The 22,808-nt window shown below is 44.3% G+C and overlaps 1 protein-coding gene across 1 annotated transcript in view; it reads right to left on the bottom strand.

The window, feature by feature from the left end:
• LOC144824397 (solute carrier family 22 member 7-like) overlaps positions 1-22,808 on the bottom strand; it is a 327,454-nt gene that overhangs the window by 213,649 nt on the left and 90,997 nt on the right. Inside the window, exon 3 of the mRNA XM_078683505.1 lies at positions 18,671-18,825. Coding sequence (XP_078539631.1) covers positions 18,671-18,770 — 100 coding nt within the window. The 5' untranslated portion in view covers positions 18,771-18,825. The remainder of the gene's footprint in view (positions 1-18,670; positions 18,826-22,808) is intronic.

The raw sequence follows: 22,808 nt of genomic DNA, 5'->3' as shown, positions 1-22,808 counted from the left end.
CAAATATAGCATTTTGGAGCAAAAGTAGATGGTAAACAGTGAAATGCTTATTTGAAGAGCACTGTTTTTAAGTGTTTCCTAAAGTGAATAAAATTACCTACGTGGCATAAGTGATCTGGGTGAGAGTTCTACAGGACAGGAACTTGTACAGAGAAGCTACAGCCTCCTTTACTTTTCTTTACCAATCTGATTAGGGATGTATTTCTTGACTCTCCTATCCACAAAGCAAGTAGCCGTGCCATTCAGGACCTTAATGCAGATACAGCAGGTCTTAAACTGGACCCTTTGTCTGGCTGGAGGTCAATGCAGGGCCATTAATAAGGCAGTGACATTTGTGATCAGTGAGTTTACATATCAGACATACACTTATACACAACATAGTCACAAAGTCCTGATTTAGATGCAAAAGCTCAGCTTTACAGCTTCTTAAGCTTCACAATAGTTATAGTTTTCGGTGAGAAATTTCAAGGTTGCAATAAAAAATGTTTGCTAATTCTCAAATCTATCAAAAAAATCACTAGACTCCATGTAGCACAACAAGACAGAACATAGCACCCAGCAAAGCATATGAACACATCACAGCTCAATACAATATCACAACTCAAGGGACACCACTACATCGCATCATAGCTCACTGCAACCCATCACAACATCAGAGCTCAAGGCAACTTGTAACATCATAAGACACATCACAGCACCTCAGAGCAGCTCGTCACAGTATCAGGATGTACTGTTTCAGGCTCCATTCTATTTTTATAACAATTACAATCATGGTAAGTACTGTACAACAAAACTCACTAGTAAATCAGCATGTCAAGGTAATGCAAAGCAAAACTCAGAATCAATAGTAACATCAAAATATTATTCATAATTATTTAGAGCATGAAAGTATATACTTGGAGGGAGTGCAGGTCGAGTGAGGAGGAGGGGAGACCCCGTTGTAGTAGCGGCGACAGCTGGAGATGCTCTGGGATTCCTGTGAGTGAGGAAATAGACATTCCGGGAGAAGCGAGTGCCGGCAGGCACACCGGCCGACTTACGAGCGGAGCTCAGTGAGGCGATTAAGCTGCGTTCCCTCCCCCCCGGGACTCGCCTGCATTGTGAGTTCAATGCCTGAGTAAAGGGGGACCTCTTATTTGGCTACAGGACGGCAGATTGCAGCAAATAATTCGACACGCCTGAGCCCAAGATGGCGGATGGGGCTCCCCGCACGAGAGTCAATTCAGAAGGCTCCTCAGAGGGTACTGAAGTGAGAAGGGAAGACTATTGAGACACACTGTGATAAACTGAGAGTCCTTAATGATACCCAAGGCTCGATGAATCACCGGAGCATACCGCCAGTGCCTGACCCTAAGATGCCCGCCATGAGCTGCTTTCACCTTGGACTAAGAAATTCCGAGGGACGCACCAGGGCCTTCTCCCTATGGGCAGATCAGCCCCCACCAACAGGAAGAGGGACACCCTGATGATCTGAGGGAACCAGGAGGCTCTGGAAACGGACAGGGACCGCATCTACGCCACCTCAAAAAGTGCGAGCGACACCTCCCCCCTTTTAATGAAGAGGACAACATGGAGGCAAAACGCCCATAATTGAGTTTAGGAGCCTGGGGTGCTGAGAAGTGCAGCTGGGGCACCCAGAGATCTGCCTGACTTAAACATGGTGCCCGCCGCTTACAATGCCTATACGCGGTTTAGGCGCGCTGGGCCTGCCGGGGCACAGTTCCACCTGCCCTTGAGCACCCTCCTCTTTCCACAAGACGGAGCCCAGCATGACCTCAAGATCAGCCCCAGGATCCAGCATTCTGCTTCCGCCACCACCATCGGGCCTTCTACCTGTATGGACATCTCCAACTCGGAGATCCCTCCATACGCAAGACCACCACCCTGCAGTACAACACCACCTGAACACCTGGCTGCACGATAGCAAGAATTTCCTGCTCTGTAAATATGTGATATATAATTGTCCAAGTCTAATCGCTGTTAAAATGTAATCCTGAGTGAATCTACTGTTTGTATATATAAAACTCTAACCACTAGCATATGCAGTAGACCTTTGTACTCATTGCCATTCCTATGTGATTTTAGAGTTTATCTGTTTGTATCTCTTCCTTGAGTGACTTTACAACTTGTACATTTGCAATTTTTTCTGTTTGGATTTCTTCCTTGAGTGACTTTACAACTTGTACATTTGCAATTTTTTTCTGTTTGTATCTCTTATGTAACTCATGTCCTTATGTAAAGCAACTGGTTCTTTTGTAAAGCGCTCTGACACCTTCGGGTGATGTTCGCGCTAGTTAAAATTGCATTGAATAAATAAATAAATAAACAAACAGGCAGTGCACCAGGATCTTCTGGCCTTTCTTGCTCCCACAATACCAGAGACTTGGAGAACATTCCCCTTGGTTTCCAAAGAAGATTAAATATTTGGTTGTCCCGTGCTGCTTTTGGGTCTGATGCAATGGGCTCAACTTCCTTTCCTCGGGTGACCCTTCACCCAGGCTGTGCTTTCACCTGCCTAAGAGCAGAGTATGCAGCTTTCACATTGCCCATGCATGATTAGGTTGAACTTCTTCAAACCCAACCACAGATTAAAGGATCTCCTCATGCCACCCCAAAGAACACAAGGCATCTTTTACATTAAACAGTTATATATAGAATAATAGGAAATGAAAGCACATCAGCAAGTGGCCCCATTGTGAGATTTACTAAAATAAGACAAAAGAAGGTTTCACATCTCAGATATGTGACCCAGGAAATATTTTGCTCCAGGAAAGGTCCATGACTTATTAGTCTCCATCAGTTAGAATTTCTGCATGCGAACGACCTCTTTCGGAATCCCTGCGTTGCTCGATGATTCACTGCCCCTAAAAATATATTGCACAAGTATGAATTAAAAACCACAAAGACTTCTAATTGTTCAGCATTAAAGCCATTTATATACAGCAGTTGTGGGTGGTTTCTTAACTCTGGAGTCACAAAGCTACTCCAATAGGCCACAGGAGGGGAAGGGTTAATCTGCTGCCTGCACAATCACACAGGGCCGATTCACAGAATTAACTTAAAACAAAATCCTAAACTTACTACTTTTGGTATTCACAGAATGCACTTACTACTTTTGGTATTCACAGAATGGATTTACGACTACTAACTTTAGGTCCGCACTCGTGCCGTTAATTCTGGCCCAGGGGCGGAGCTTGCGGTCCGGAGGTGGAGCTTCCGGCTTGGAGGCGGAGCTTCTGGCTCAGAGGTGGGGATTTAGCCATGGCTGAAATCTACACCTCTGGGCCGGAAGCTTCGCCTCCAGGCCGGAAGCTCCACCTTCGGGCCACAAGCTCCGCCTCCAAGCCGGAAGCTCCACCTCCGGACAATCATGTCTGATTGGCAAAACGAATAAAGTATTTTTTTGACTCGATCTAGACATTTTTAAACTCACAACTCACTTTTCACTGATCACCTATAACCAGCTCCGCAGTAAACTGACATCGCAGCACAGATGGGTGGCATCCGGCCACTCCTGGTGGGGCCCAATGATAAAGCATGTCACCAAATAGGTTGGTGAGTGAGGGCTTTTCTAGAAACCTAGCCGGTTTTCTTCACAGTAGATTCTCACTGTGACTTTCAACATGCTTGCTCTTCTCTCATTTTTTATGGCACACTCCTTTGTTGATTTTTTGATTTAATTCGAGGGGAGTAGGAGTGCTCCTCAACTGTTCCCTTCCTCTCTTGTTGATTCCAGTATAGGTCACCATTTAAAAAGACAGCAGCTCTGGCATTAACACAATAGTTCACTGGGTTGTTTTGACATTAAACTGTTTGTTTATTGTTTATTTATGTGCTCATTTGGGGAATGTAGACACCCTTTCCTATGATATAATATGTGTGAAAATTAAACAGGGATGGCTACAGTTGTTACATATATTAAAAACCCTGGCAACTTTATCAGGGCAGGAAAAACAACAAAACGATGCCTAATTAGCAACAACACAATACCAAAAGAATGTTTAACCCGTTTGTTGCTTCAAACGTTCTGCGCCAGTGCTGAAAGTTCAAAGAAACGGGTGCGGCCGTGTCAGCCAATGGACGTGCGCAGCACTGGCAAGGTAGTGCTCGCGACGACCGTTGGCCGACGGCAGCACTAAAGGGGTTCATTTAGGAAAGCAGTGCAATGAGTGAAGTGGTTGATGGTGGATTGAAAACTAAACCCAATAACACCTACTCGACCTTTTATCTTCCAACATAGGTAAAAGGAGAACCATTGAGTCGGGCCCGTGCTATGAAGCTGTGACAGGAAGCACTATGGGTGATTTATTAAAACCCAAAAGTATTTCCTGGAATGAGTGATCGCTTTTGAATATTATTTGAAAAGTGAGAACAATTGATTGGTTCGATTCCCGAGATGCGCTGTGCTGTAATAAGGCTGCTTGGTTTTGTGTTTTATATTGTTTTGGTATTTCCGGGTACTATAGTCATACCGCTGTGTGCACAATTCAAAAAGCGCGCGCATGATGAATGCATGCCAAATATCTACAGCGTGCAGCATAAACTGTGAAAACAATGTGACCGATGTGAGAAAAGCTAAAAGCAGTGTGTACATTTTAGACAGAGTACCCAGTGTTCACTGTATCTCCAGTCCTGTGAGACTCAGACTATATGTATACGTATATTAGTTTTCGACCTCTATTTTATTGTATAATTTTTTATCACTGCCTGTAAAGCACTCTGATATGCGAAAGGGTCTTGTTCGCACTCTATAAAACTTTCAAAAAAAATAAAAAAATAAATATGTACGACAATACCGCGGGGGTGACCGGCATGTTGGCATCAGTGCCCGCGTGCACTGTGTGGTACTCTACAAGCCTCAAAATGCAATAGAAAGGATTTCGGAAACTATCATTCTCACAGAATGAACATTTATACAAGAGACGATGAGGTGGAGAGAGGATGAGTTGAAGAGACAATGGGCCAGGTGTAGGAAGCCTAATACCGGACGGTAATGGCCGAAATTACCGAATTGTGGCCGTTAACGACCGGTTTTAGGCTTTTCAGATGTAGGAGGCCACAATTCAGGTTTCGGTAATTTACCGAATCGGTAATTTAAGAAATCGGTAAATTACCAAATCCTTAATGTAGGGAGCACTCAAGTGAGTGCTTCTTACATTTAAGGATTCGTTATTTACCACCAACTGTTAGTTGGTGGTAAATAACGAATTCCTTTTAAAAAGCAATTTTTTGCATTTTTATTCAGTGGCAAGTGGCAGAGATACGTGTGCCACATGTGCACCCATGCACTATTCAGGTGTGCAACAGGGTGTCAATGTGACACCCTGCCACCCTTGAAAGGGCTCCCCCGATCACCGATTCGGTATTTACCGATTCGGTATTTACCTAATCGGTATTTACCAAATCAGTAATTCCCATTCATTCCTATGGGCCTGGAGGCCGATAGGAATGAATGGGAATTACCGATTCGGTATTTACCGATCGGTAAATATCGAATCGGTAAATACCAAGTCTTAATTACCAATTCTTACCGATTCGGTAATTTTTACCGGAAAATTACCTACATCCCATTTACCTATTCTTAAATACCGAATCGGTAAAATTCCGTATTTAGGTATAGGTAAATTGAGATTACCTACATCTGGCCCAATGTGGTGCTCTCTAAAACATTTAAAAACATGTTAGGGTAAAACAACTAAAATAGGCCAAACAAAAGAGAACATGCAGTGTGTGGGTTGCTGCTCGTTCTCGCTGCAATACTAGCCGCGCTGTTTTTAAATAAATATTTGATGTTGTGTGCAGTCAAGATCGAGTTAACAATTACCGGAATGTTCCCATAAAATTTACTATTAGATTCTACTGTCTCAAGGAAAAAGGTCACGGCTATCATGGTGAAGCAGCACGAAAGGAAGATGATGGGGCACTTGGGGTAACTGTAGCACTCCATGTCCACCAGGTAGGTGAGCACGGTGAAGAGCATCGAGGCACAGCACAGCACCGACTAGATGCCAAACCAAATGCGAGCAAAGCCCAACTCCTTGGCCGGGAAGTACATGAGGCCATGGGCACACCAGGGCTTGCAGGGGGCGCCCAGAAAGTGGTAGCTTACATAGGTGGCCGGTGGGCAGGTGAAGTGTTCGGCCGTGCCCCCGCCCCAGGGTAGAGAGCAGCCCACGCCGCGTTATTACTTTGTGTTCTGCATAAATACTTTGACACAGTGCATCCAAGTTAGGCCAGACTGCTTCTGTGCCAGGCTGGATGGGATTACAGAAGCAGAAAAATACCAGTTGGAGGGCACACTATGTTATGTTATGTTAGGTTGTCTTGTAAAGCGCATGGCTACCCCAGCAATGGGGCGTCCCAGCGCTGTAGACCACTGGGGAACCCGTCCTGGCTTTCCCTGTGAGATGATCCCTGCTGGGTATCTCCAAGGTGAAACCAGGCATCCCCGGCGAATGTGGGGGGCCATTGTGGAGATGAGGCAAGCTAATGCCCAGAGTTGCCGAGTGTGATCCCTGGTTAGATTAGGCACCGAAGCGAGAATTATCGAGTCCGCTGACCCTGGCCCACAACCCTGCCGCGTCGGGAATTGAACCCTGGTCCCGGGCCGTCCTCTGCTTCCGGGTCTGCCGCCTCTAACCAGTGAGCCACACCACTCCACTATGCTAGGCACAGATTTCCAGTGTACTTGTTTCCTTTGAGAGACCCCACTGTTTTTTTTGTCCCACTTAAATCCATGTCTAAACCTCTTAAAAAGTGGGATTAAGGTCCCATGGTACGGTTCTCTCTGAGGCAGGAACGCCTCATTTAGTTATGACTGGGACGGAGAGGTTGATGAGAGCACGTGCAGGAGTATTCAGTGGAAGATTATTGGCGGGCTTGGCTCTCACAGCCGCGCTGGACCTCCCTGGCTCATCCTTGGGTGAATTTACCGTCTTCCTCGCCCCTCTCTTTGCCTGTCCGGCCCACCTCTGCCCATGTTGTGCATGTCCTGCAGTGGGAGAGCCGGCACTGCTGCCCTCTCTGTTGTCTTGCTCTGCCCATGTAGTGCCTGTTAAGCACTGATAGCGCTAGGGACAGGCTACGCTTGTCCGCGTGCTGCTGCTGCCGCCCTCTGTTATGCCAGCCCAACACTTGCAGATAGAGTCCAAGAGAGATACTGGCCAGCTCTTCCCGTGCCACTTACTGTGGCTGCCTTGAGTCTGTAGAGAAGGCGGAGAGGGGCGGTGCCTACCCAGGCTGCCAAGGCTCAGCCTGGTTCCCGGGGAGGCGTTTGACGGTCCCTGGAGGTGGCAGCCGGTCGCAGACCCTGGGAGTATGCGTGGTGGAGCAGGACGACAGCAGCTGCAGCAGGTTAGAACATCTCAATGCCTGGATGAGGGCAGTGTGTACCCCTGAACACCCGGGGCAGGCATCGTCCTCGAGACGCAGCAAGGCACGCGGGGCTGTTGACTCTGGGGGCATTGCATTCAACGCTGTATACCTGTTCAGGGACTCACTGAAAGGGCAGGGGGTTCTGCACGATGTTCTGCCCACCGTTTAATGGCGACGAGGGTTGCCATTTAAACATAGCATTATTGTGTAGTAATCTCGGTAGCTCTTGCCACATAACTGACACGCACAGAAGTAAGTTGCAAGCACCTTTCTACTGCCCTGTAGTGCACCGACATGGTGATCCTGCAGCTGCTGCCGGTGGTGGTGAACACGAATCACGTGATGCTGCCTTCCGTAAAGCCGGCCAGGAAGAGAGCAGTCATCGTGTGCGTGCTCTTGTGATTAAGCCGCGTGCCAGAAGAAAGTGCAGCAAGTAAAGGGGCCAGTAGCCTTGGAAGGATACAAATGACGACAATCGTCATGAGGAGGGACTAACAAGCCTTAAACCCATTGGAAGGCAGCATTTACTGACTTAGCCAATGAGAAAGATGGGTGGAAAGTGGGCGGAGCTTCCCCCACTATAGTGTATACAGCATCTCTCGTCGAGACAGCTCATGGGCTGCCTAGGCGAGACCTAAAAAGGGATAAGGGATGTAAAACAAACAAGTAAGAGCCAGAGGCCCAGGAAAGGGAACACTGAGGCTGGAGTAGGCAGGGATTTGTTGAGGAAACTGAAAGTCTGTAAAGGAAAACTACACGTTTCACAACAAATAGAGACAGGAGAAGATAGACAAACTATCATGAGTGATAGTTTATCTACTCCTTGGATAGTAATCACTCTGCGAGATGAAAACATCTTATCCGAAAGCGAGGAGCGGGTTCATCTCCCAGAGTTTAGGGAGACAACGAGCAGCTCCTATGGAGAAGGAGCACTGAGTGCCAAAGGCACAAGTCGTGGAGCACCCTTAGAAGCTAAGACAATTAGAAGTACAATATAACCACAGGGAACAGAAAAAGGAACACTAAAGAGGAAACTGGGTTCAGGGTAAAGCAGGACAGGAATCCAGGTCAGGAACAGGACTGGAATCCTGGGAACAAGGCTAAGAAAGACACGCACTCAAACTAGGCAAAACAGAATTACATACACACAGAACAGAAGAGAAGGAATATAAAACGGCAGAGCTAGGAAAGTGTAGACAGTAGACTATGAACTATGGCTGTCACAGGAACAGGAGCTCAGGAAAACAGGATAGAAACAGCGTGTAATTACAGCAGCAGGAACACAAGGGCATATTACCAACGATTAGCGACATTTAACGCTAACGATGCTTAGCAACGAATTTTTTAACGCTAAGCTTCGCCGGAAATTATCGCAGAGATAACTTGCTATTAGCAAGGTTTATCTCAAAAGTGATAAAAATCCTCACGCTAGCTGCCAAATGAGAGATTATCGCTGGAAAACCAACGATAATCTCTCGAAGTTTGGCGTTAGCTTGATGATAGGGGCTCACAAACTTAGCCATGATATCCCCCTTCCATAGGATATCATGGCTAAGTCAGGAAAATACCAGGGGGCATATTATCAAGGGGGTTTATCTCCGCTTTTTTTGGCTTTAAAATCCAAGAAAGCGGAGATAAAAGTATCTCCCCATTACCTAGCTGTCGCTAGCACCAGTTAGCGAGAGGTAGTAGGAGATAGCGACCATCTTGGGCCCCACTTTGCATGTCAGTGATATTTATCACTAATGACATACAAAGTGGGCGTGCCAAGATGTTAGCGACTGGAAACAGTCGCTAACATCGCTATCTCCTATTACCAACTTTTGGAGATATTCGCGCTAAGCACGAATATCTCCAAAAGCTAACACCTGCCCTGAGCAGTTCTTAGCCATGTTATCCTATGGGAGGTGGATAACATGACTAAGAGCATTAGCTCGGTAATGCATGAATATCGCTGACTTTTCAGCGATATTCATGCATTGCGGCCGTTTTTTATCGCTTTTGCGATAAACCTTGATAATAGCAAGGTTTATCTGCGATAATTTCTGACGATGCTTAGCGTTAAAAAATTTGTTGCTAAGCATCGTTAGCGATAAATATCGCTTAACATTGGTAATATGCCCCCAGGTGTAAAAAAAGCAGTGCTAACCGCGGTTAGCACTGCTTTTTTTTATCACTAACAGGGTTAGCGAAATTCTTGATAATAGGAGAAATGTCGCTTAACAACATTCCTCCTATTATTTTTCTCTGGAACGCCCCCTTTGCATCTCATTAGAGACGCAAGGGGAAACGTAGAGAAAAAGGGTGCTAACATGCAAATTTGCATGTTAGCACCCTGTTGCTGATAGGCAGATAATTTTATCTCCGCTTTCTTGGCTTTTAAAGCCAAAAAAGCAGAGATAAATCCCTTGATAATATGCCCCACAGAGTGCAAGGAGACTCAACAGAAGCCAGTTGCAAACCGCTGCACTCACAGAGCAGGAATAGCAGCACAGGTGCAGGAAGAGAGCCAGGTGAAAGGAATCAGGGCACCACCAATAAAGGGAAGGATGAACTGGGACATGGAGAAGGGAAAACCAGGGGAGCCGGGAGATACAAGACAGGGAATAGGAAACCTGAAAAAAAGAGTACGGATTGGAACAAACCTTGTGAAGGGTCCTGAATGCAATTATAAAGTAGTCAAAATAGCCCTAGGATGTAGGAACAAACCTAGTGAACAGGAAACCTCCACCAGACATGATCTAGGAAGGATCTGAAGACACAGAACTACAAGTACCATAATGCATCAGGTATGTGCAACAGAAACCTGTTAAGCAAAACTAAGCATGGCAAGTGTTTATGTGTTTATTGACTTATACTGGTATGAAGGCCGGATCGTAAAGAGCCCTCGTGAGCGACATCTGAAGGTAGGAAGGCAGAATACTGGTCAGACTCTTTCACCGTTGATGACCCTGGTCTATCCTACCAGGGCTCTACAAACTGGGTCAAGTACAACTCCTTCAGCATTTGACTCTCAGTAGTAGCGAAGGCGAGCAGTCACAGGCTCCTCCGGCAAGTTGATGCAGAGGGTCAACGAGCTCAGCACTCAACGAAACCTAAAAGTGCAGTAACTTGTCCAGACAGGGCTTGTCTTTTAAAAAGAGAAGTACTTTAATACACTGTAAAATATAAAATACCAAACACTCCAAAAGCTCAGGTTTTCAGAATCTCTGGCGCAAGGCCACTGCTCTTTGGCGTGGATGACCCCTCCGCTTATCCGCGGACTGCTTGGGTGCACTTATGGACGATCCATCTGTGAATAATGCGCAGTCTTGTTTTACAAAGGAAACATTATAACCCCCCTAACCAGAAACCAACCTTTTAATTGCATATTCTAAAATCTTTTCCATTTCAAAGAAAAACAAGCATCTGCAATGCAATACGTCTTGGATTTACGCGAGTTTTTTAGCAATTGGCATTGTAACAAAGCCTTTTATTTATGTTTTAAAAACCAAAACATAAATGAAAGGCATTATAATAACATTAGCTCAAACTCGCGTAAATGGTAGACCTGTTGCGTTGCAAATGCTTGCTTTTTTTGTGGGCACGCGGGGAGATGAAGTGACTTGCCAAGGATCACAGTATGTCGAGTGGACGCTGAGACTTAGAACCTGACACCTGATTTACCAGTTGCAAAGTCTGCAGCTCTGGCCGTTAAACCACATTCTCTCCACATAGAGATGGCCAATCACTCAGAGTCTTTCCCCCTCCACCTAATCAAGGGTCACCCCGCCAGCCTGAGAGCCTACTTTGGCCACGCCCAGATGCCCTGTTCTTCTGCCAGCGGCCCCTATAAGAGCCAGCGTCGACTGCACTCTCCCCTCTAGCCTCTCCCCCTCTGTTGCCTCTTCTGTTCTTTGTCACCGCCAGGGACCAGGTGAGGACTTGAGGAACCCCAAACCCCCCCTGTGAGAGAAGGTGAGTCGAGAATTCACGACAGTCCACTGGCTGTGTTTAAGCTCAGACTCCACATACCGGCTTCAAGGCGCTGGATGGGTGCACGGTCAGTTCTCATAGTTTGGCTGATTTACAGTATCACTTATCAGCCTTCGCAGCGCTCTAGGCGCAGTTTGCACATTCTGCAGCAATTCTGCAGCACACCATGATTGACATACCGGGCACTGGATACCTTGGCAGAGCTCTGTCTTGTACCCCACTATTAAAAAGAGATAGAGAAAGACAGTAGTAGAGCAAGTGCGAGCATGCACCGTGATGCACCAGTAGAGCCATGCATGGGATCAAACTCTTGGACAGCGTAGTGACTGCCAAACACAGATCAGTATTCCACTCCACTCACCATATGCTGATAATGATGAAAATATAGGGGGAAGTGGCTGCAATGAGAAGCCACCGCCAGTCCCGGATCAGGTATGCCACTAGGGACAGGAGCATAATTCCAAGAGGCCAAAAAATGCTGCACGCGCACCAGGACATGGAGCGGTGCTTCACCTCCACCCACTCCACAGCTGCAAGACAATACAAACTGATTAGATCTGGTTTGCAGTTGATCATCTTCATGCATAAGAACTCACATCTGTATCAAGGGATAATACAATTCCCAAGACCTTTTCACCACGAAGGGGCATTATTTGTTATCATTTTCCCAGCACTCATCTGTATTGTAGCCACTTTTGTCATTTTGTACTTCGTTTAGACCATAATCTTTATGTTTATTTTATTTTTTTATTTTTTGGCATTTGTACAGCGTTCTGTTACCCGTAGGTGTCCTGGCGCTAAGTGTTACTCCTGAAATAGAGGCAGGTTCGGGAATCAGATGGTAAACAACCATGTCTTTAATGCTTTTCTAAAAGCCATAAGGTCCGTCAGTTCTCTGAGGGCGTGGGGCAGAGTATTCCAAGCTTTGGCTGCGCCCAGCACAAAGCTTCTGCCTCCCCACCGTGCCCTCTTAAAACGAGGCATCACGATCAAGCCCATGTCAGCTGATCTAAGATTTCTCATCGGACGGTACCAATAAAAGTGTCGCCGAAACAATAAAGGTCCCTTGCCTTGTAAGGCCTTAAATACTAGGCATAGGGCTTTAAAGAGAATTCTCTTTCGCATTGGAAGCCAGTGCAACTTGACCAGCTCCTGAGACACGGAAACAAATTTGGGGATCCCCAAAATAAGCCTTGCAGCCGCATTTTGTAGTACCTGCAATTTGATAAGTACCCCCTGTTGGGCACCAAGAAATAACCCATTGCAGTAATCCAACTTTGTCATGACCAGCGTTGTGACCACTGTTTTCCTGTCACTGTCAGGGATAAATGGAAGAATCTTGTGGATGGATTTAAGCAGGTAAGCCACCGAGGAGGATAAAGCACTGACCTGGGGACGAAAGGTAAGTTGATCATCGATCAGCATCCCCAGGTTTTTCACCTTCGCTACTGGGGTGGGGGCCTTGCCCATCTGGTCTGCCCACCTTCTTCTAAACTATTATGTCACACAGCACATCTCCACAATACAAACCCCAGTAACAACTTAAAAATCATCCTTTTACAAAAGGTATTTTAGTCTTAAAGAGGCAATGGATCTGCTTTGAGTTCCACCCTTCACCTCAGATCAACTCAAATCTGAGAATCGTGAACGAGCTAGACACCGGAGGACAAAACCACTGCCTGCGAGTAGTCAACCAATGCTGGCTGAACATTCACCTTAAACTTAACTCACCCAAAACAGAGATCCTAACATGCAGTGAATAGAACTATCATGCTACGACCATCTGGCCCAAGGAACTTGGTTTACCACAAGCTATATTGACAAATGAGCCCTGGTCATGATTTATAGCCTATCTCAGGTTCCCACAAAAGAACCAGAGGACAAAGGTACTAACATTAGGGGATATATGATGTTAGCACGCATACTTTTAGCACGCAGACCATTACCACGCAATTTTTACAACGCAGGTCTCTTTACCACGAATACCTTTACAACGCAATACATTACAACGCAGGTACTATTACAACGCATACCATTACAACGTAAGTATAGGTAAGTATATAATATGTTAAAATAATGTAATCATTAGTTATATTTTTTTTTATTAATAAATTATTATTTTAATATTAAATATTTTAATTAATTATATTAATTTTTATTTATTAATTTGTAAATATATATGTTAAAAATACCCCTGTACCCCAAAACCCAAACCCATCCCTAAAACCTAAAAATACCCCTGTACCCCAAAACCCAAACCCATCCCTAAAACCTAAAAATACCCCTGTACCCCAAAACCCAAATCCAACCCTGAAACCTAAAAATAACCCTGTACCCCAAAACCCAAACCCAGCCCTGAAACCTAAAAATACCCCTGTACCCCAAAACCCAAACCCAGCCCTGAAACCTAAAAATACCCCTGTACCCCAAAACCCAAACCCAACCCTGAAACCTAAAAATACCCCTGTACCCCAAAACCCAAACCCAACCCTGAAACCTAAAAATACCCCTGTACCCCAAAACCCAAACCCAACCCTGAAACCTAAAAATACACCTGTACCCCAAAACCCAAACCCAACCCTGAAACCTAAAAATACCCCTGTACCCCAAAACCCAAACCCAGCCCTGAAACCTAAAAATACCCCTGTACCCCAAAACCCAAACCCAACCCTGAAACCTAAAAATACCCCTGTACCCCAAAACCCAAACCCAGCCCTGAAACCTAAAAATACCCCTGTACCCCAAAACCCAAACCCAACCCTGAAACCTAAAAATACCCCTGTACCCCAAAACCCAATACCCCTAATAAATGTCTTTAAAAAAAGATAAACGTACCTATACTTACGTTGTAATGGTATGCGTTGTAATAGTAGCTGCGTTGTAGTGTAATGCGTTGTAAATACATGCGTTGTAAATACCCTTGCGTTGTAATGGTTTCGTTGTAACAGTACTTCGTGGTAAAAGATGCGTGGTAACGGTTGTATACCAACATTAGGCATTGTGATCTCCAAATTGCGATTCTTCCTAAGTCGCAATTTGCAAATTACAATTCCTAACGTATTGAAGTGTTAAATGTAATTTAGCATTTCCTAGTAGGACACAAATTAAATTATCTCATGAATATGAATGAGGTAGTTAACACTTTGTGACCCATTAGGAACCACAGCCATCACAGGTGACTTTTTCATAAAGATCATTTTACTCAATAAACATGACCTTTGATTCTTTTGTACACATTGATACATCACCTTTTAAGCTTCATTACCATTTTAAAAAAAGAGAGTGATACCAATTATCACTTCTGAGATGCCAAAATTCTTAAAAACCTTCTGCTCAATCTAAAGATAACATACAAATATTAAAGCATAATTAGAGTGACAAGGAAAAACATGTGATATTCAGTGTTCAAAATCGTATGGGGGTCCAGACTCATTTAATATGGACTGGAAGAAAATATTTCCTTGTTTGTAGGTTTATTCAAACTTTGCAGATACTTGCAGACAGCATGTCTATCTGAAAGGACTCCTTCCTACTTTAGCATCAAAAGAGGATTGAATTGCTGCAAAGCTGTCGACGCACCGCTGTGTGAATAAATCTGCATTGAATAAAGTCTCGCCTTCAGAAACTCTGGATTTCACTTGGATGAAAATTGACCCTTTCTTTTAAAAAACTGTCTGAGTCAAATACAAATTATTTTTGGTTGTTATAGAATTCACCCAGAGCCAAACAGGAACTGAGCGCGAAGGAGGTGAACCCGCCACACTCGCAGAGGACGCCGAACACGGCATGAAACACACCACAATTTTGGAACCGCAACAGGTATCCGTGAAATAAAAGGAAATAGTAATATCTTTTGATATCGACAACCTCAAACCGGAACAAGTATATCGGGTCACCTCCGAGCACATTAGTTTGTATATTAATATACAGAAATATTGATCACTGCTGGACGAACCACCGCCAGTAGTATTAGTCACGGGCCCGGCTGGGTCGGAATTATCACCAGCTGAGCGACCTTCCGACATCGATACGGCCTTCTAGCCCTGATGAATCGCGAAGGCGATGAAACACGTGTCGGCTGGCTGTAATCTTCATTAAAGACTCCAAGATTCACTCATCTTTTGGATATCTTGTCACTTCTGTCATACTTGGTGTTTGTAAATTTGTTAAATTGTAACTGGACATTGATTACTCATATGTGAGTGCTTCGGCAATCCACAAAGCAATTAGCAGTAGTTTGCTCTACTCCAGAGAGTGGTTTAGGTTTGTCCACTCGCCGTGAAGCACCATAGACTTTTAAGGAGCAGAAATAAATGCGTATAAACTGGCAGTGCACCCAACTTCAACTGTTTAAAAACCTTCCTGTTGTTCCAAATAGAATTCACCCAGCCCTTGACCTGAGGGGAACCCATGAATAATGGGGTATCCGTGCACAACGCACATCAATATGGAGGAGTATAATTACTTTCTTGAGAAATGTGCTCTTCAAGTCCATATTAAATGAGTCTGGACCACCATACTGTGTACCCAGAGTGTCTGTTAATGAAATAGCACTGATTGAACATTGAATATCACATGTTTTTCCTTGTCACTCTAATTATGCATTAATATTTGTGTGTTATATTTAGATTGAGCACAAGGTTTTTAAGAATTTGCGCATCTCAGATTTGATTGTTGGTATCACTCTCTTCTTTTAAATGATATTGAAGCTTGTAAAGTGATGTAGTCATGTGTAAAAAAGAATCAGAGGTCAGGTTTATTAAGTAAAATGATCTTCATGAAAAAGTTAAAACATGTTTAAATCTCGGATCCACCTATTGTTGTTTTACTTTTATATTTATAAAAGTGGCATTTTTAAAATTGCAATGATAAATTAAACGTTACCAGTTAAGTGGATTCTTCATTACAAATTCAATGGTACTAAACATGACAGCTTTATCTCCTTCAAATTGGGACTTACAGCTCATTAGATGTAACAAGGAATCCCTAATGTTAACCTATGGGAGGAGTAGGTTTCACAGTTTTGAAAAATGAATTTAGGAGTTGGTCCACTCCCCTCTCTTTTTTTTACTTCTGGGTACTTAGTATTCTATATATGACAGTTCACTCACACTCATCTATAATTCTATGGGCCATATTATCAAGACCGCGCAAACATTATTCCTGCTTTACCAGCAGGAAAGTGCCATTAAAGCAGCGATCACGGGCTTGATAATATGTCCTAAAGAAATCCAATAGAAGCCCAGGTTTGATGTCCTTGACACCAGAACCCGGGCTTCTACTGGAATTCCCTAGGGCATATCATCAAACCCCTTATCGCCACTTTAGCTGCAGTTTCCTGCCAGTAAAGCGGCAATAATGTTTGCACCGTTCTTGATAATATGGCCCTATATGTTCTAGGTGAGAGCCCCCTTCAATCACATCTTTCTCAGGGTTTCAGTTGTTATCTTGTCGTTTTGGTGCTGTTATTATGTTGTATGTTATAAGTTTTGTAGAGCGCACAGCTGCCCCAGCAAAGGGGCGTCCCATCGCTGACTGTAGCAGATTATTAGGATGAGACCGAAAGAGAAGAGCAAGGCCTAGCATAGGGAAGAGATGAGTTTTGATAGCTTTACGAAATGAGGTGTGGTTATTGATGCCATGAATATGAACCGGGAGAGAGTTCCAGAGTTTCTCAGTCAGGATGCGCAGGGAGCGTCCTCCTGCTCACTCTTTCCTCTCCCGAGGAACAATAGCCAGATGCTTGCTCAAGGATCGTAGTTGACGAACAAGTGTGTAGGTTGAGAGCAGTATTGTGAGAATATCTGGGGAACAGAAATATATGATTTTGTGGGCAAAGTAGAGAGACTTAAATTCAATACGTTTCACCACCGGCAGCCAATGGAGTCTGTCGATGGCGTTGGTCATTGGGCAGATTCTTGGGAGGTGAAGTAGGGTTCTGGCAGATGCATTTTGAGCCCTTTTCAGATGTAAGAATTCAGCCTTATTAGCCCCCAGGTAAAGTGAACTGGCATAGTCCAGCCTAGATAGAATAGAGGCCTGGGTGATGACTTGGCGAACTGTGGGATCAAAGAAGCCCAGCAGTAGTTTGAGCCCTCACAGGAGATCAAAACAGGTCCCAGCTACTTTTTTAGTTTTGGCCTGGAAATTAAGGGCAGAATCAACCCATATTCCCAGGTTTTTGACCACCTGTCGAAGATTTGTTTATATGTTTGCCCTTGAATGATCAGATTACTTATGTTTAGTCCTGACTTTAAATTTCTTCTTCAGTTGCTGCATCCCTGCTGTTGGCCACTGGTAAGTTTTAGAGCATAGAATACACGTAATCTAGAAATCTATGGGAATGGGCAGCAGGTGGCTATATCAAGGTGGGTGGACTCATCTAAATTACGGAAGGATTGGGGCATGGTATTCCACCAGAATATTAACCAGAAAGTATCAAGCCATTGTCAAGGTAACTATGTTTATGTCTGGAAAATTAAAGTCTGCACTGATTGGCCCAGAAGGTAACTGTAACTGTGGGCGTGGCCTAAGACATGATATGCTGCATATTTTACTTGATTGCTTATTTGTACACGATATAAGGAAATTATTTTTACGTCCTATATTCCTATCACATAAAATAACCTCACGTGCCCAGGCGATCTGCCTACTTACCGATATGCCCACGTTAGAAATCGCAATTGGACTGGGTACATTTTTGAAGGGTTTAAAAGAATTTGGAAGGGAGATTTCGAAGGCGGGGCACTGATTTTTTTTTATTTTTTTTTTCAAGTCATCTTAAAATTTTTATAAAATGCAAATTTTCAATTTTATTCTTTTAGCGATTATGAGATTTCTGTAAAAATAGGGTGCATTGTATGTTGCGTTTCTGAGGACGCCACCCTCTTTTAACTTTTCAATAACAAGCATTGAATTTTATCTATTTAAGATGTTGTAGAATTTTGTCTGTTCGTACTTTTTTGATCCTGATTGTGTGTGTTCTGTACTGTTTAAAAGACCAAGGTCTAAATAAACAAGTTTCTCTCTCTCATGTAAGTATAGGTTGACTTTACTTACTCCCACGTGTGTACCTTCATGATAAATATATATCTGCCAGGAATGTAGAATTGGAGTTGACCATAGTGAATCTATACTTAAGTATGTGCACTTACTTTTTTGATATATTGTGCTTGATATTTAGATCTCAGAAGTTTGGCCCCACAATATTTTCTACTCGAGATTTTGATTTACAACCCTGGGACAAGGTGGGCTGAGTCTGAGTAATACAATTACATGTAAAGGATGAAAAGACTCTCCTGCCAGTCAAAGCCTTACTTACATAATGCGGTTGAGATGATGGGAACTGCAGAAATTGACATCCCTGAAAGAGCCCGGAAGACGGCAAACATGGGATAATTGACAGATGCTGTGGCGACCATCTCGAACACCAGTGTGAGCACAGAGCACACCAGGAGAGTCGTGCGCCGGCCGTACCTGAGAAAAAACACATGAAAACATGACTTAGTGGAGTGGTGTGGCTCACTGGTTAGAGGCGGCAGACCCGTAAGCAGAGAACGGCCTGGGACCAGGGTTCAATTCCCGACGCGGCAGGGTCGTGGACCAGGGTCAAAACGGACTCGATAATTCTCGCCTCGGTGCCTACTCTAACCAGGGAACACACTCTGCAACTCTGGGCATTAAGCTTGCCTCATCTCTACAACAGCCCCCCACAGACGCCGGGGATGCCTGGTTTCACCTTGGAGATACCCAGAAAGGGACCATCTCACAGGGAAAACCAGGACGGGTTCCCCAGCGGTCTTCAGCGCCAGGATACTCCATGGAGTCGCAGTGCGCTTTACAAGTAAACCCACATTTACATTTACATTTACTTACACACAACTGGCTCTGATGGGTACATGATACCTTCACAGGTGACCTCTAAGTCCAGAGAAAGTCCCACACTGAGCAGTTTTCCAACTTTTTGTAGGGAGGATGCAGCCCTGCCAAATACCACTCATCAGGGGTTCGACAAACGCATTTTAGTACTGGTGTCCTTATCAACCAGGAACCATCCCACAAGACACGCTGTTGGAAGAGCTGCATTTAATCAGTGAGTGCGCTGGCAGTGAGTGTGCTGTACTGCTTAGAGAGCGTGCTCTGTTGCACAATACACTGGCATCTCATTGTCTCCTTTACTTTTATTAATATTAATCACTTCACACATCATAAACTCTCCAATTAGGCAGCACAGGGGCCTGGGACTCACCTCAAGTTAGACGAGCTCTGTGAGTGGTCTTCTATCATCACCTTGTCATGAGAAAAATTAACAATCAAGACGGAGCCCTCACATAGATCTGGGGACAGCACTTTACTTATTGTTTTCTGGCAAAGCACCTGAACCACTGTGACCACACAGTGTGTGATTGGCCCCAGAGGCAGACACTGAAGGGGCTGGTGGCAGCTTTATTTTTCCAGTTCTCCTTGTCCACATACAATCATGGACAATGTTGAGTTCACTGACATCGATGTAGGAGAGTTTTACCATGTCCTTACATTCTGGCCAACCTCATCAGCCCCAGGAAGATACCACACCTGACTCTGCTCTGCCAGCAAAATGCAAAGCATTTGACTTGAGGGACACCTAGCAACGACTAGTTTAACTGCAGCTTGATGTAATCATTTCAATGCTCTTGCATTTGACTTGTGCGGGAGACCTAATAACCACTAGTTGAACTACAGCTCTTTGTAGAATTATTTTGATACTGGATATAATAATATTCACTACCCACTGCTAATCTCGTCCCATAATGCTTTGCAGGGCCTTTGGTTGGGATTGTAGTTTTGCCCATAACTGTGCTTGGGGTGGTCCTAAGAGGATTGGACCACCCCTGAATCGTTCAGCATAATATACTCTTTTTGTTCAAGGCATCTGCTTGGTCCTCCCCTTAGGTTAGAGGGGACCCCAAAATCATCACCTCTCTCATTGCCTGATATTGTTAATTTTCAAAGTTCACTTTTGTGAGCTTTTTAGCATGTAAAGTTGCTTTATCAAAGCATTTGAGGGTGCAGTTTAGTAGCTGCCTCCGCTACGTGGAAGAACAGAGTTTTTGCCTGAATTTCGTGTTTTTAATGGAATGCCTAGTTAAAAAATCTCAGAGCGGAGTTCATTGCCCAGGGTTAACTGTGGCCACGCCTGGCTGCATGGCACTTGTGGGGCTCACCTGTACTGTGCTTTATCTCTGCCCATCTTCACCATCTGACGAAGCTACCATCTGAGAGTCATGAAGCACTGGGAAGTTACTCAGATGCAGACCGCAGAAGACCACCAGCAAGTATCATTTGCATACAGTGGGCACTCCACCAATGTAGAAGTATGGCTGGATGAGTTTGAACCTCTGTTTAATAGCATTGGATGCCTCAAGGATCGATTATTAGACCTCCACAATCATGAGCCAATCCAACCCGTTGCCCTGCGTCATTGGTGGGTGTTCTTTCACCTACGACCCAAGGTGGAAGAACTACTGAAACTTTAACAAGCAGATATCATTCAGAAAGTGGTGAGGCCCACACCTTGTGTGTCCCCTATAGTGCTGGCTAGGTAACCCAAGCAACCTGGAGAAGAAAGAATTTGCGTAGATATAACCCTATCCAACATGGCAATAAGTCTTGAGAGACAATTGTGCCCCACGGTGAATTATATTGTGGCATAGGTAATGGGATCAAAATGGTTCTCAAAAATGGACCTAATGGCTGGGTGTCATTAACTTATGTTGGTGCCTGAATCCAGACCAATCACCACATTTTCTATATAGATAGGTCTCAGAAGGTACAAGAGCCTCAGCATTTGGATATCCAGCATTGTGGAAGTGTTCCAGGATGGCAATTCGGAGTGTGTGGTGGGACTTCGGGGTATGAACAATTAAGCCTGGGCCTAGTCGTGTAGTATACTTTAAACTTCGCGTAGTACATGTAGTTTGCGTAGCGTAGTTGATGACATTGTATACTTGTCTGTACTGTGTAAAAATTGCAAAAAGCTTCCTGTACAAGACCAGATATGAAAAAATAAGTATTTCTATCTTTATATGCTAAAGCGCATATAGTACTTTCACAATGGTGAAACTGAAAAATTAGCAAGCAGTGGGAGATGTGATGATTTTGGGATCCTCCCTAACCTAGGGAGAGTACCAAACAGATGCCTTGACAACAAAAAAGCACATCTTATTGAACGATTTAGTTGTGGTCCCATCCTCTTAAGAAAAACCCAAACACAGTTATTGGCAAAAAACATTCCCAACCAAAGGCCCTGCAAAACATTATGGGATGAGATTCGCAGTGGGCAGTGAATATTATATAGTATACAATATCAAAAGAATTCTACAAAGAGCTGCAGTTCAACTGGTGGTTACTAGATGTCCCTCACACGAGGCAAATGCAAATGCTTGATGAAAGGGTTTCAATGTTTTTGCATTTGACTTGTGAGGGACATCTAGGGACGACCAGTGGAACTGCAGCTTGATGTAAGAATAATTTCAATGCTTTGCATTTGACTCGTGAGGGACATCTAGGGACGACCAGTGGAACTGCAGCTTGATGTAAGAATAATTTCAATGCTTTGCATTTAACATATGGGAAGAATAAATCTCATAGGAACTTTAAAAATACATTAGTATACTTCTTTACCTGGGCTGGGAACACACATGTGTACCTGCCCTACCTTTCACCTACCATCTGCTTCACCCCTTAAGACTTAACCTAGGAGTGCTCCAGTGCAAGATCCCCTCAGAAGTGGCCAGAGGATTAGAAAGGCCAACATGGGCATAGGTGCAATTGTACACACACAAGCCTGCAATGCAACTTTGAGACAAGTTTTTAAACACCATGAGTACAAGGGCACACACAGAGGTCTGCAATGGAAGGCTGGAGACCTGTTTAAAAACATCATAAGTGCACATGCATAAAAACAGGCATGCAACGTCCAGCTGTGGCATGTTTAAACCATCAGAGCACTAAGACCATGAAAAAAGATTCACCAAAAACCAGGAGGAAAAAGAAAAGTTTGGGGATATCCCCTAAGAAGGGCCATGTCCAACAGGGCTCCCATAGTTTATGCTAGTTAACGGGCATGGAGCAACGGTACTCAGAGGGTGAGAAGGAGGCCATCGCAATCCATTTGGGCTGCAGACATTTCCACATATATCTCTATGGGCAGCTGTTAGTGGTGCACACTGACCACAAACCACTTCTTTCTCTCTTAACAGGATCCTCCTCCATGCCACCTCTGTAAATTGAGAAGTGACTTCTCTAACTCCAGGGGCACCGGTTTTCTGTGGAGTACTGGCTCAGGACTCAGAATGCAGTAGATTATCTCTCTCGACATGCGTGGCCTGCAACATCCAAAAAGAGTTGGAGTGGAGAAAGTAGAGGAGTACATAAGATTGGTGGTTGAAAGGTCACAACCTTTACCTATCTTGCGAAAG

The sequence above is a fragment of the Lissotriton helveticus genome, chromosome 3_1, assembly GCF_964261635.1.
Source record: "Lissotriton helveticus chromosome 3_1, aLisHel1.1, whole genome shotgun sequence".
Taxonomy (NCBI): domain Eukaryota; kingdom Metazoa; phylum Chordata; class Amphibia; order Caudata; family Salamandridae; genus Lissotriton; species Lissotriton helveticus.
The sequence above is the reverse complement of the archived record's forward strand: the minus strand, read 5'-3'. Positions and strand labels throughout refer to the sequence as shown.